Consider the following 15049-nt stretch of genomic DNA (forward strand, 5'->3'; position numbering starts at 1 on the left):
ATTAGCAGTGGTACATTACTATTTAAGCTAAACTATAGACTTCATATTTTACGAGTTTTTTCATTAATGTCCTTATTCTGTTTCAGAAACCCATATTGGATTTGTCATATTTCCTTATTCTCTTCTGATCTGTGATAGCTCTAGTCTTTCCTTATCTTTCATGCCCTTAATTCCTTGGTTAGGTGTTCTGAAGAATGTCTCTCAGTTTGATGTTTTCTCATGATTAGATGGAGGTTATCATGATTATCTCTGGTGATGTTAACCTCAGTCACTTGGTTAAGGTGGTGTCTGCTAGGTTTCTCCCCTAAAACAAAATTATATTTTAAAATATGAATTTTTCTAGTATTTGCAGAATTTTAATTTTTATATTCACATCAGAAACATCTAGACTTTATTTTGATATAAGAATTAAGATGTGGAATTGTTTTTTTTTTTAATGGTAGCCAGTTTGAAGATGTTTTATTGGCTAATTCAACTTTTCCCATTCATTTGAAATGCTGCCTTTATCATATACTAAGTTTCTACATTTATTTGGTTTTATTCTGAATATTCTGTCCTATTCCATTGACTCATCTTGTCTATTTATGCTTCAAAATAGAGCAGTTATCATTATAATTACTATGCTTTATAATTTGTTTTAAGATACGATGGGACTAGTTACATGACTGGTGATGGAACTTGCTTCTTCTTTCTTCAGTAGATTTTTAACATTTTCTTCATATGGTTCTGAATGTTTCTTGGCAAGGTCATTCTTTGATATTTTTTCTTTATTGTTACTGTTGGAGTCTTCCCTGATATTTATAACTGGTTTCTCATTTCATATCTGATTCCTGATTCAGTTTCCTTTTTATTGCACTATAACTCATTAGACTGGGTCCATTCCAAAGTGTATTTTTCATGCGTAAATTTTACCTTCATAGTGCCCTCGTGAAAGCACAATGTGCCTCCCCACCCACTTCAGACTGGAGTTGATGCCCTTTAACTGTGGAATTCTGGCCAAATTACTCAGACTTTTGGGGGCTTCCCTGTAATTTTGGGGAGTATCCGTTCTTTTAGTTCACCCCCTCTCCACCCAGAGTGTTTGGACTCATACGTCGTTTTCTTCCTTATCACCTGAAATACCCTAGCACTTGCTAAGCATATTGTATCAAATCTCTGAGAGATGATAGATTTTTGTTTTGTTTGGAGAGAAAAGAAAATGAACACTGCAATGGTCCAGATTCCCACAGTGAACATTCCTCAGTGTGCCTCATGATTCATACTGCCTGCTCTGTTCCCTCGTAGGAGAAATACCACATTTTCTTTATCAAGGGCACTCAGGAAATCCAGGGGTTACTCTTCATCATTCATTAGTTCTCTGTGTACTTAAATTGTCTGTTGCCCACAGCTCTCCTCAAATCCTTGAGATTTACCGGAAAGTAACTTGAGTATTCATTTCCTCATCGAACCAGGGACTGAAAAGTCATTCCTTTCCCTGACAGCTGCCAACACAGGCAGTTTCATTTGAACTGTAAAGAGTCTTCATGCCATAGGAAGGACTGCACATCCATACATATTTTGGGAGCTGGGGGATCAAGCACCAGAGGGTAAGACAGTCGGGGTTCGCAGTCTGTGGCTTGCCTGATGACATCATATGAAACATTCAGCTGGTCAGCACTTTGGACTGCTGATTCCTGGTCTCCCAGCTGGATTCAGAGAACTATGAGGCACTGTGCCTGCCCCAAGCTGAGCCGTGACAGAAGCACTACAGAATTGAAGACCAGTAAAACTTGGAACACTGTATAGTGATGAAAGTGCAGACTGTGCAAGATTTACTAACCTCAAATGCGTATCTAGGTGCGATTTGCTCTAGGGGGTTCAGGAGCTAGAGGTAATCCCTTCAGGCTAAAGTGGTTCGAGAGAATGTGGAACTTTCACTGGGACTTGAAACTTGAAGAAGGCAGAGTGGGTGGTAAGACGGGCTGCTCAGATCAGGACAACCACAGGAAAAAGCTTAGAGAAGTGAAAAAGTGATTAAACCCAGAAGCTAGCAACTTGGCTTCTCCATTCAGGGATTTCCTAACCTCTCATTAGCCCAGGGTCAGCAAACTTTTTACCGTACCAGAAAATAAGTATTTCGGGCTTTGTGGGTTATATGGTCTCTGTCACAGCTCAAGTGCCACTGCAGTGCGAAAGCAGTCCTAGACACTTCATAAATGAATGGGTGGGGCTGTGTTCCAGTGAGACTTTATGGGTGTAGCAATTTGAATTTCGTGTAATTTTTCCTGTGTCACAAAATACTCTTTTTCTTTTGGTTGTTTTTCACCAATTAAAAAATGTAAAAACCACTCCTGGCTCATAGTTTCTAAAAAAAAAAAATAATCACAACCCCTGATTTAGCTTATTAACATGATAAACTGGCAGTACGTTATGCAAATTGAGTATAAACATATAGAGTGGAAGATCCAAAATTGAAAGTTGTGGGAGCTGTATACAGGTTTAAGCAGTTGGCAAATATTGCCTCAGTATTTAAGTTTGTAAATAAATATTTGAAAAAGCCAAGAGTCAAAATAATGCCTCAGCCCACACCACTGCATTTTTTAATAATCTTGGAAAGGAGGACAATTTAGTGGTTAGATATTCTTGCTAATGAATAGAGTTCTATTTAGTTGGTGTTCTCCCAAGAACAGTTTATTTTCTGACAACAGCTGTGGGCTTACTGGAACGCAGCCTTAAGATAGTGTGGTCGTCTGGCTGCATACTCATCGTTAACTGCTGGATTTCTTTGGCAGGGATGGTCTACATGGCTGGGCTTGTTTTTGCTGTCGGTGGCTTTAATGGCTCCTTGAGAGTCCGCACTGTAGATTCCTATGACCCTGTGAAAGATCAGTGGACCAGCGTTGCAAACATGCGGGACCGCAGAAGCACTTTGGGAGCTGCTGTACTGAATGGATTGTTGTATGCCGTGGGAGGCTTTGATGGCAGCACAGGTAGCTTTCTTTTGGTCTTTTCTATGTTGTATTAGAATTAACATAGCAGGGGCGACTGGGTGGCTCAGTGGGTTAAAGCCTCTGCCTTCGGCTCAGGTCATGATCCTAGGATCCTGGGATCGAGCCCCCGCATTGGGCTCTCTGCTCAGCTGGGAGCCTGCTTCTCTTCCTCTCTCTCTCTGTCTGCCTCTCTGACAACTTGTGATCTCTGTCAAATAAATAAATAAAATCTTAAAAAAAAAAAAATTAACATAGCAGTCATGTTTAGGGAATAAATTGTGGCAAATTTACTAGGAGACTTTGAGTGTTTTAACAGGTATTATAAAGGTAAGTTTAAAAGCTCCCATCAAGAGTTCTTTTAAGGGGTGCATGGGTGGTTCAGTCAGTTAAGCATCTGCCTTGGGCTCAGGTTATGATCCTGGGGTCCTGGGATCAAGTTCCGCATTGGGCTCCCTGCTCAGCTTCTCCCTCTCACTCTGTGCTCACGCACTCTCTCTCTCAAATAAATAAATAAATAAATTTTTTTAAAAGAGTTCTTTTAATTAGTGGAAGAGTACTTAAGTCTATAAATTTTCTTCTTTATGCATATCACTGTCAGTCCTCTTACCATGTTTAAAAAGCTAAGAAGTGTCAGTAGCTTGGATAGGAGCCCTGGGGAAAAAAGGCTAATCCTATGTATCATGTAATTGCTGTTTACATTCCACCATTTTCCTCTTTTAATTTAGACCAATTTAACATACCTCAAGTACTTTTCCCTAGTAATATATGTAAAGGAACAGTTACCTTACTTTTTTTTGTTAGAGGAGGAAATGAAGAGCATTGTGCTTTTTTACAGGTTTATCATCTGTGGAAGCATATAATATAAAGTCTAATGAGTGGTTTCACGTGGCTCCAATGAACACAAGGAGGAGCAGCGTGGGTGTCGGTGTTGTCGGAGGTGGGTGCTGACAGTTGTTTCAGGTGAATCTTTCCAGGCACGTATGGCTTTTTGATTGCTAAGAGTGATCCTTCCAATAATCTAAACACCAGTTTTCTAAATGGGCAAGCACATGATCATTTAAACAAGGAAAGGAAGAGCCGCTGTAAAATTTTATCATTTTTTAAAAATTAGCTTGTGTACATAAACTGTGGAAGCCCTTGTTCTCCAGTCTTCCTTTTTCTCCTTCTGTCCTCTTTTTCATCCCATTCTTTCTCTCTCTCTCTCTCTCTCTCTCTCTCTCTCTCTCTGTGTTTGTAACCTATACACACCTGTTAACTGATCTCAATTCAGTTGTTGAGGGAACAAATCAGAGGACATATGTGCAAAATTTTATTGCTGGAGAAAGGCTGTTTCACATTTAGGAGGATGGGTTGCCACAATTATTTATATCCTACCTTGTCCACCGAAAGAGCTTAAGAAAGGTTGTAACTATTATTTTTTGGTGCAATTTTTTTTATTTTAAATCTGCCTGGGCAGATTTGTGGGTTCTCACTCCTTCCCCACTATTGGTATAATTCTTTGTACTAACTTTTTTTTAGAACAGCTTTATTGCAATATAATTCACATACCATACAATTCACCCATTTAAAGTGTACAGTTCAATGTGCACACATCACCACAATTCATTTTAGAACATTTTTATTCCCTCAAGAAGCAGCCCCACTTCCCTTAGCTGTCACCCCCATTTCCCCAGCTCTCAGCAGCCACTAATCTACTTTGTCTATGTATAAGTTTCCCACTTATGGACATTTCATATTAATGAAATAATACAGTATGTGCTCTTTTGTGATTGGCTTCTTTGATTTAAAGTAATGTTTTTTGGGGTTCATCTGTGTTGTAGCATTTATCAGTACCTCATTTCTTTTTATCGCCAAGTAATATTCTACTGTATACTGGTATTAATTTTTGATTTAACTTTTTTTCCCATTTTACTAAGATTACCAAGGTATTTGTTTCCCACGATGTTGTTTACTTACCAAATGTTATCCAAAGATGCAATGAATGTACTTTATTATTCAGATTTGTTGATGAAAATTTTAAGTTAATATCATCAAATATGCCCTGCAGAGCTTCATAATGTGGTTTTATAATGCCTTTGGTCACCACTAGGGAGTATCTTTATAGTTTATAAAAATAATAAAAGAGAAACTGCTACTGTAGAGGAAAATACGTAATGCCTTGAAGAAATAGCTTTTGATGATTCTGGCTTTCTTTGTGATTCCATGTTTAGGTTTACTCTATGCTGTAGGGGGTTATGATGGAGCTTCACGTCAATGTCTTAGCACAGTAGAATGCTATAATGCTACAACAAACGAGTGGTCATATATAGCAGAAATGAGCACCAGACGGAGCGGAGCCGGTATGTAGGCAACTCATTTAGATTAAAGCATGAAAATGATGGAAATGAATTAATAAACAAGTGAAATGATTCATTGGCTGCTCTTTATATTACCAGAAAATATATTACATATCCTGATTTTAATGACACTGTTAAATCTCCTTTGAATTAGGCAGGTAGGTAGATAGCTGTATTTAGATATCACTTTGTACAATTCCTAAGTGCTATATTAAAGGCTTCTTGTATCACTTAATTATTTATATTATTTGGCATTCTTTGAGTTTTTGTTCTTAGTTCGTACTGAACTTCATATCCATTTCTTATATATCCATTTCTTATCCATTTCTTACAAGTTTTGTGCTTTAATACTGGCTTGCTTTTACCGTGAAAGTTATTTTCAGAAGGATTATGTTAAAGGACTTCCCTCTTTGTGTTTCACCCTCATATTATTTTTATTGTATTTAACATGCCATTTTTAGAATAGTAGTTCTTACTGAATTCTCATTTGTCAAACCAATTCATTTCCATTTTTTATGTGCTTTAATATTGACTTACTTTTATAATCATTTGAATAAACCCTAGGATCTTATAAATTTGTCACTTTTACTCTACTATCATGTTTGGTTCTTTGTGTTTTATAGGTGTTGGTGTGTTAAACAACTTACTGTATGCTGTTGGGGGTCATGATGGTCCTTTAGTACGAAAAAGTGTTGAAGTGTATGATCCCACCACCAATACATGGAGACAGGTTGCAGATATGAACATGTGCAGAAGAAATGCAGGTATCTGTCTAGCTTACAATTATGGAATTTATATTGATTTGTATTCAGAGTTTTACTAGTATTGCTGTATATTTTCATTCTTCTTTTACTGATTTGGGTTTTCTAGTAGATTAGCTCTTTAAAATGAAACTTATATAGTAATCTTATATAGTGAATGCCTAGCTTAGTGGCTACTTTTTGGTGATAATGTAGACTAAATCAGAGGAAGAGCCCTCTATATTTGATGCTTAAATTCATTCATTCTTACCACAGATATTTTTGAGTGCATACCATGTATTATGTACTGGAGTTCCCAGTCCTCAGAGTTTATCTGGTTGAGTATTTGTATGAGGTTAAAAGCTAGTAGTTTATCTGATTCTGAAGAAGCTAACCCTAATTTAATATAGTTCATGATTTCTAAAATTGGAAAAGCTAAAACAACATCAACAATAAGTTATTTTTTAAAAGATTTATTTTATTTTATTTTTTAAAAGATTTTATTTATTTATTTGACAGAGATTACAAGTAGGCAGAGAGGCAGGCAGAGAGAGAGGAAGGGAAGCAGGCTCCCTGCTGGGCAGAGAACCCAATGTGGAGCTCGATCCCAGGACCCTGAGATCATGACCTGAGCTGAAGGCAGAGGCTCAACACCCTGAGCCACCCAGACACCCCGAGATTTATTTATTTTAGAAAGAGAGAGCATGAGCAGGGGGAGAGGCAGAGGGAGAGAAATCCTCAAGCACACTCCCCACTGAGCACGGAGGCTGACATAGGACTTGATCCCAGAACCCTGAGATCTTGACCTGAGCCAAAATCAGGAGTCAGACACTTACTTGACTGAGCCACCCAGGTGCCCTACAGCAGCCAGGTAATTTTAAGAAAGCTGAGGTCTTCACGATTAGGGAACTAACTACTTAAAAAGAAGAACTGTGGAAGGGAAATAGAAATGGAAAATAGATTCAGCATAGCTAAATAGTCTTTTCAGGAAATGCTAGTCATCTTTAAAATTCCATTATCTTCATGCCATTTCCCATAGTCCAAAATAAGTTCCTCATGATTTTCAAACTCACTGTACACTACTGGATGATTTTGCAAGATGCAACCTCCACCCCCCCCAAAATGCTCTTCTAAATCTCTCTTTATTTTTAAAAAATTTCTTATTAAGTTGTGTGATTATGAGGGGAGACTAGTATATGGGACTACAAGCACCTTTCCCAACATCTAGTCAATTGTATTTGGTGAGATTACTAAAAATCTCTTAGCTATAGATAGTCCAGAACCATGGTAAGACCCACAAATCTGGGCCCTAAGTAGAATAAGTGCTTGACCCCAATACATATCAGGTTAGAAAAGCCACAGTAATATGTGCATGTGCCTTGCTGGATTAGGGAATTTATTTGCATTCTGAGCTTTCATTATTTTCCTAAACACTGGAATAGTCTGATTTTTTCTCCCGCTACCTGTGTTTTACTGTTTTCAAATCAAAATTAGCTCATTTCTTCTAGCTAGAAGAATAAGGCAGTAAATTGTGTATGTAGAACTATCATCCTGCTCTTGCTTTTTAAACAATTGAACTATATTAAAATGATACGCATTTGCTTCTTGTCAAGAAATTAGAATAGTAACAAAACTGAATTTGAGTAGCGAAAATCCATTCCATTTGCACAGAAGATATACTACTGCTGGGGCGCCTGGGTGGCTCCGTCAGTTAAGCGTCTGCCTTTGGCACAGGTCATGATCTCAGGGTCCTAGGATTGAGCCCCACACTGAGCCCCACATCGGGTTCTCTGCTCCCTCTGCCACTCCCCCTGCTTGTGCAATCTAATAAATAAAATCTTTAACAAAAAGAAAAAAGATACTATTGGTAGTGTACTTTTAAATGTTATATAGAGATTTGGACTCATTACTTTGTTATGTTAAAAATCTACAAGCAGGGCGCCTGGGTGGCTCAGTTAAGTGACTGCCTTTGGCTCAGGTTATGATCCTGGAGTCTCAGGGTTGAATCCCCATCAGGCTTCCTGCTTGGCAGAGTCTGCTTCTCCCTCTGATCCTCCCTCTTCTCATGTTCTCTCTCGCTTTCTCTCATTCTCTCTCTCAAATAAATAAATAAAACCTTTAAAAAAAAATCTACAAGCATCTGTTAATTAGGTTAGCAAAACCATCTACAAAACTACAGAAACCAGTGTGTGGACAACATCCTCTGGTCGTTGTGATGCTCTCTGGTACCAGTTCTGAACCTTGTTTAAAATTATTAAAAGTATGCTTTTAAAGTATATATTAAAATAAAACTCAGTTTTCTTTGTAAAAATTTATACTTAGAAAACAGTTGCATAGGTATGCAAAAAAGTATGTAAGAGGGATCCTTGTTCATTGCAACATTACTATAAGAGCAAAAAAACTGAAAATAGGGGCACCTGGGTGGCTCAGGGGGTTAAGCCTCTGCCTTCAGCTCAGGTCATGATCTCAGGGTCCTGGGATCGAGCCCCACATCGGGCTCTCTGCTCAGCAGGGAGCCTACTTCCCCCTCTCTCTCTGCCTGCTGCGCTGTCTACTTGGGATCTCTCTTTCTGTCAGATAAATAAATAAAAAATCTTAAAAAAATAAAAAAACTGAAAATAACTTAATATCTATCAGCAAAAGACAATCACGTTATGGTATTATAAATGGAATATTATGCAGCCATTAAACATTATGTAGATCTATATTAACTTAGGGAAATGTCCAAGGTACGTTGTTTGGGAGTGGGTGCGTAATAAAGCAGTGTGTGTAGTATAAGCAACTTTAAGGTTAAAAAAAGAAGTATCTGAGTATATATGCATAGATAAGAGTCAGCAAAAGTAGTGATCAGAATTTCAGTGGTCATTATTCTAATTAGTACAGAATTAGAGGTGATCTTTATTTATATATACTTTTCTAGATATTTTGAATTTTTGCAAAAAAATGAGTTATTCTAGTAATAATGAAATAAATAATGCTTTCTCTCTTTATAGGAAATAAAGTAACCATTCAGTATCATTTCTGAATTCATATCATTTAGTGGTCATATAAAACAACTACTGCATAAATGGAAGAAGCAGGAGCTCAGAAGTGGTATTAGACTATAGATACAAAGGGAATTGTTTTCATGTTCACCAATTTCTCTTCTTGCCCCTTTTCAAGGAAATACGGGTCTCTGGACCACCTCACCAAATACATAAAGGAATATATATATTTACCCAGATTTTTAAAATAATTGTTTTCTCTCTGCATAATTTTTTTAAAGGAGTTTGTGCAGTTAATGGTTTGTTATATGTAGTTGGCGGGGATGATGGTTCCTGTAACCTGGCATCTGTAGAATATTATAATCCAACGACTGATAAATGGACAGTTGTGTCATCTTGTATGAGCACAGGGAGAAGTTATGCAGGTAATAAATGTCTAATTTTCTTATAGTCTTCTATTAGATGGAAAAAATACATCATCATGATTTTTATATTATGAATATTCTAAGGAGAATTTTCTCAGAGTTTATTTCTTATTCTCTATTGGATGTATATATTCTAAAATAAAGCATTGGTATTGTTTTGTCATTCTGCAGTCATTTGAATTCAAAATCCCAAAACTTTCTAGTGCAGAATCATATAATAAAACAATGTGGCTAAAATCTGTATGCATAGAGTGGAGTTCACTATGTGGCAAGGCTTTCATTACTCAGATAGCCAAGAAATATGACCACTACAACATCTCCCCTGGCAGGGTGCCATGTGATAGTACTATAGTGAGACTGTGGAGTAATTTTTCTTAGTTACACATAACCCTGGGTGAATTATAAAATACCATTTTTGGTCCATTCTCTTAGTAAGAGAAATAGTAATAATCTTTAATCAATATAATGATGAGTCTTTACAGTTGTATGTGACATATTATTCTAATGGTAGATACGTATGTATATTGCCTTAAATTCTAATATTTATTCTAATTACCCAGGAGTGGAGAGAAACCAGTTTATACTAATTAGCCATCATTGTTGTTTATGTATCATCCAAACAACACCTAATAGAAGAACTATATATAGTAGGCTCCCAGAATAATATGGCTCAAAATTAGGTGAAATTTTTAATAGCTTTTTATTGAGATATAACTGATACAGAATAAATAGTGTATACTTAAAGTGTACAATTTTATTAATTTTGACATACGTATATACCTGTGAACCCATCAGTCACAATCAAGATAATGACAATATCCATCACCCCCCAAAGTTTCTTGTGTCCCTTTGAGTATTAGGTGGATTTTGATATTTCCTAAGAAAAATTATTTTCTCTTAATTATAACCATAAAGAGCAAAAAAGTAGTTCTGGATTAAGTAGTCTGATGTAGTTCTGGTCCATAACTAAGTAGAGATCTTACTGTCATTTAGATTAAATGATAGTAGTATTCAAGTTGAGGAAAGAGATCTTGAAACACACTGATTCATTCAGTCCCTGTTGTTTCAATAATAAAGAATTCACTCTTTTCTCAGAGGTACGGAATGCTGCCTGTGACTTCTGTTCTCTTTCTGTCTTTGCTCAGGGGTCACAGTTATTGATAAACCATTATGAGCCAGAAGGACATTTTTGGCGTATTTACACATGAAAAACAGGCTTCACCACGTATTTCTGAAGCGACTCAGAGTCTAGCACTTCTCCACTTGTGGCTGCTCTTTAAGTCTCAGCAGAAGATCAGATCGGCTGCCTTAATAGGCCTCAGATACTGAAGATTATTTTTGGTAGAAGTACTGCATAGGGTTTTTCTGCAGTGAGCAGCAGCTGACTGAATTTTAATAAGAAACCAGGACTACAGTACTTATTCTGTGGTCTTTAGACAACAGTTGCTTTCTTACAGACTAGTTCTTACCAACCTCGAATGACTATGGATTATTTTGTGAAGGATGATAAAGTAATGTGTGTTCTTGTAAAATTAAATTTCATCTTTATTCCTTCTCTTGAAAATCTGTATACACAGGAACTGAAAATCTTTGAAAAGGTATTAAAATCTGTGTAAGTATACAAACTAGCTGAGGGATAAAACTGTTTGCTTTTATAAAATATCTTTGATTACTTGAGTATAATAAATTGTGTGCATATAAATGTGTCTATATGCTTTCCTTTAAATATGTTTGAAAAGATGTTTGAAACTTGATTATACTATTTATAATTGGCACAGTACTTTGAATTATGCCAGTACTACATTGTAAAACAGAGTTGTATTTTTTGATATTTAACAATGCTTAACACTTTAAAATGCCACTTCTGAGGAATGAACATGGTGTAACACACTTGAATATGTGTGATGCCAAACTTTTTTAAATAAAATATAAATTATGCTTATTTATTATTTCCTTTAGTTTAATCTTGGTCATGTTTTGGTGTGTATTTTTAATTTTTTTCTTAAAGTAACACTTTGGCATGAACATTACTGCAGGTTTTTGATGAATATAATGAATGTATGGAATTCAACTGAATTTGCATGGTCTTAAGAATTTTTTCTGTGTGTATAAATTTAGCTGCTATTAACAGAAGAGAGAACTTTCTGTGAGTAGCCATGTGTGTTGATCAAGTACAGTTTTTCTGAGATCTTCAACTAATCTCACTTTAAAATGACCAAAACATGTCTTTCTTGAATATCTTTGAATAAAAGTTTGTATATTATTTGTTTCACATTGTCCTTGATTTTTATCTATTTAGTTTCATATTAAGAAAGTTTTCTGTTTTGGTTTTTTTTTTTTTTTAAATTTGCGTTTTCTAACTTCACAAATCAGCATTTTTAACTTGTTGCCAAAAGAACGTAAAAGGCAAGTCTGTTATCAGTAAGTGAAGTCACTGAAAATTGTAATCCAAGAAAAAGTTATCTCAGCCATCAGGGCAAAGTCTCGCAAGTATTGGTGAAATTTCAAGTTTTTATATTCCTATGTCCCTACTATGAGCACAAGATAGATGACAGTGAAACAAATAGCAAAGGACCAAAAAGTAAGTCAAAGAAAAAATACCCACTCTAGAGCAACTGAGACATAAATTGTGGTTTTGATACAAATCAAAGGAATTGAAGGAATTGAGAGCTTGTCCATTGGGATGGACAGCTTAGGTTGTGGACCCCTGAGAGGGTGCAGAGGGGAGGGGAGGAGAATGAGAAGAGTGTGATGGGATGTGGTGGCTATGCCTCAGAAGAGAATTTAAAAGGTTAGCATGAACAAAAGTTGAGCCAGAACAATCGATAATCAAGAGCAAGAATTAGACCTATGATAAAATTTCCATTTAGTTTAATACAGAGTACTGAAATTTAAACATAGAACCATATTTAATACTTACTTGAACTTTTAATTATAAATGGAAACATAAGGAATTTAATCAGAAAAAGAAAGAGCCTCTGCTTACCTTATGAAAGAATGAATTTCTGCATTAGTGTGGCTCCAAGCACATCCAATGTCAACAAACATGCTGAAGATCTAATGAATTTGGCACGATTAGCTGTTTCCAGCGGCATCAAGGAAAATGTGTGTCATTATCTTCCTAGTCACTTCCAAACACTAATATTCCATGAAACATCTGTGAATTATCAATTAAAGATTTATCTAAAAAATAAATTAAGCTTTTCTTGAAATGCAATCTATTAAGGTAGCAAAGTCTTAAATATTAGCATGTCAAGTATCTCTTTGTTTTTACTTCCTTTGAAGCTTTAATAGCTAGACTGTAAAGTAGTTTGCCAAGGTTTGTCAGTAGGTAGATTCGTAACTCTGTCTTCAGAGGCTTTGGATATACCCTGCTCTCCCCCACACCCCTCTGTCTTTCCAGTTTGGAATGCCCCCTTTAAAAAAGGGGGGGCATATAAAAGCATTCTTGGCTTATTCTATTATTGTACAAGAAAGACCATAAGTTAAGGAAGAGAGGCGTTTCAGAAATCCTGTCAAGAAAACAGCACCAGGTTCAAGTGGAGTTCAAGGCTAGATTTGGGTACCTGCATTGTGAAGCAACTCTGCTTCCTGCTTTGCTTGGATATGTGCCTTGTTGGCCAAAAGCACTGGTGGCTATGGTTAAGGTGGGTGATACATATACTGCTAGGAGACTTTGACTTCCCTTCCTTTCCCTTGTGCACTCAGGCATATGATTCCTAGTTTTTGTTATCCTCCCTTATAGCATGAAGACCTGAGTATTTATAATCTCAGCTGCTGATGGGTTGTGAAATTTCTCCTTTAATAGATACAAGGACAGTATAATATTACACAGTGATGTGCTAAACAAGCCTGCCTCTTGTTTCCGCTTGGTATTGAGCAAATTGCCTCCTACTGACTTGTATGGCAGCCGGTGTCTCATTTTGGAGAGGAGTTCACATGCGAGAGTGGAATCACACTTTGAATCAAGACTCTGAGGTTCCAGCCTGGCTTCATGACTCCAAAGAAAAAAGCAGTGTGTGTACTGGAAAATCCAAGGGCATAAGAACAAGAAGGCTCTGCATTTGCATCCCCCCTCTATTAGCTGCTAGCTGTAACTTTAAATATGTTATTTAACCTCTGCCTCTTATCTTTCTGCTCTAAAATGGCAGTGTAGTGTCTGTGGCACAAGTTTATTGTAGAATTTGTAAGAAATGATGTATGTGAATATGCCTGGAATACAGAGGACCCTCAATAAATTACCATTTTTGTTAACATTCTCTGAACCTCCCATTTCTTTATTGTAGGGAAATAAGTGAGTTGAGCTGCCCTATCTGTATTTCCTTTCAGTTCTAAATGTCCAAGATTTAAAATAGTAATTTGACCCCTCCAATACATATACCTGCTCTAATTCAGAAAATACATCTACTGTGTAGGCCTCCAAGTCTGAAATGATAACCAACATTTTCTGAGCACTTCCTGTATTCCAGGTACTATGCACGTGGCCTTACATACATACTATTTACCATCATAACAAACTCTTTTACAGAGGTACTAGATAAAACTTAGCACAGAAGTTAGCACACTGCTAATGGACAAAACCTGGTAAACCTGACCCGTGGTGCATATTTTTTAACAGTACTGGGGAAAGCGCAGCAGGTTTGAGCAAATGAAGAGCGGACTGCAGATGCAGTCACACCCGCAACCCCAGCCAGTAAGAGGGGGAGCTCTGGAGCTGGTGAGGGGCTGGGCCACTGTACTCCTGCATCGACCAGACTGACCAGACCAGCCGTGGACTCCCGCTGCCCCTTGGAAAGGGGGTGTGCTAGTGGGGAGAGGTGGCTCTCTCTGCCAACACTCAGTAACTGAGCCCCTGCTTCAGTCCTGAAGAAGAGGACCTGAGTGGTGCACCACAACATCCACTCCAGGACACCACTCCCCTTCTTCCACCGGCCTCCTAAAGATAGGGCTCTGACCACCCAAAGGGCAGATCCCATTTAATTTGATTTGACCCCACTGTAATGATACTTTACAGAGATGTCTTTGTCAGACATGGGACAGTTAGATGGGAGGGTAGAGGTCACTGAAGCTAAGGAGAGGCATCCCTCAAGAGGGAACTTCCTCAGGCAGATTATACCTGAACTGATAGCTGATGGGTAGGGGAGGAGATGGCTGATGGTTTCAGGCAGAAAAACCAGTTTGAGGATATCCCTGAGAGAAACAACAGCATCCTGTTTTCCTGAAACACTGAATAGCAGTACCTTCAACTAGACCAAATGGTGCCTTTGTGCGAACTTTTAGGACACACTCTTAGGCTGAAATTCGTATCTTCTTACACCGTCTGTACAGGCTACCCTTATTCCCTATACATTAGTATTTTAGTGTTGAGAGACGGCTGAGATGAGGTCAGGGCAGTAGACTAGTTGCAAGTGTGTCAAATCCTCTGTGCCCCGCCCCCGCCCCCGGTATTCTGGAGCTCCCGGTTCCCCTGGGGGTTACAACGTCTGGGCGTTCTGGCAGCCCACGCACTACTGGCCAGGTTAAGGCCCTCAGGGGAGCAGCCATCTGCCATCTGTTAGGTCAAATCATTTTCTAAACTTTTACTAGCTTCCGATG

The 15049-nt window shown here is 37.6% G+C and overlaps 1 protein-coding gene across 3 annotated transcripts in view; it reads left to right on the top strand.

Annotated features, from left to right (window-relative positions):
* The window catches only part of KLHL2 (kelch like family member 2), a 105426-nt gene extending 93704 nt beyond the window's left edge, over positions 1–11722 (top strand). Inside the window, exons 10-15 of one of the 3 annotated variants that reach the window (XM_032863676.1) lie at positions 2772–2969; positions 3805–3906; positions 5180–5308; positions 5929–6069; positions 9311–9454; positions 10600–11720. In XM_032863676.1, the coding sequence (XP_032719567.1) occupies positions 2772–2969; positions 3805–3906; positions 5180–5308; positions 5929–6069; positions 9311–9454; positions 10600–10628 (743 nt within the window). In that variant the 3' untranslated portion in view covers positions 10629–11720. Of the gene's footprint in view, positions 1–2771; positions 2970–3804; positions 3907–5179; positions 5309–5928; positions 6070–9310; positions 9455–10599 lie in introns of all 3 variants that reach the window. The other 2 variants (XM_032863694.1, XM_032863685.1) reach the window with 2 other exon arrangements.
* Positions 11723–15049: the final 3327 nt, after the last annotated feature.

The sequence above is a fragment of the Lontra canadensis genome, unplaced genomic scaffold (genome assembly GCF_010015895.1).
Source record: "Lontra canadensis isolate GAN:19392208 unplaced genomic scaffold, GSC_riverotter_1.0 scaffold1, whole genome shotgun sequence".
NCBI lineage: Eukaryota > Metazoa > Chordata > Mammalia > Carnivora > Mustelidae > Lontra > Lontra canadensis.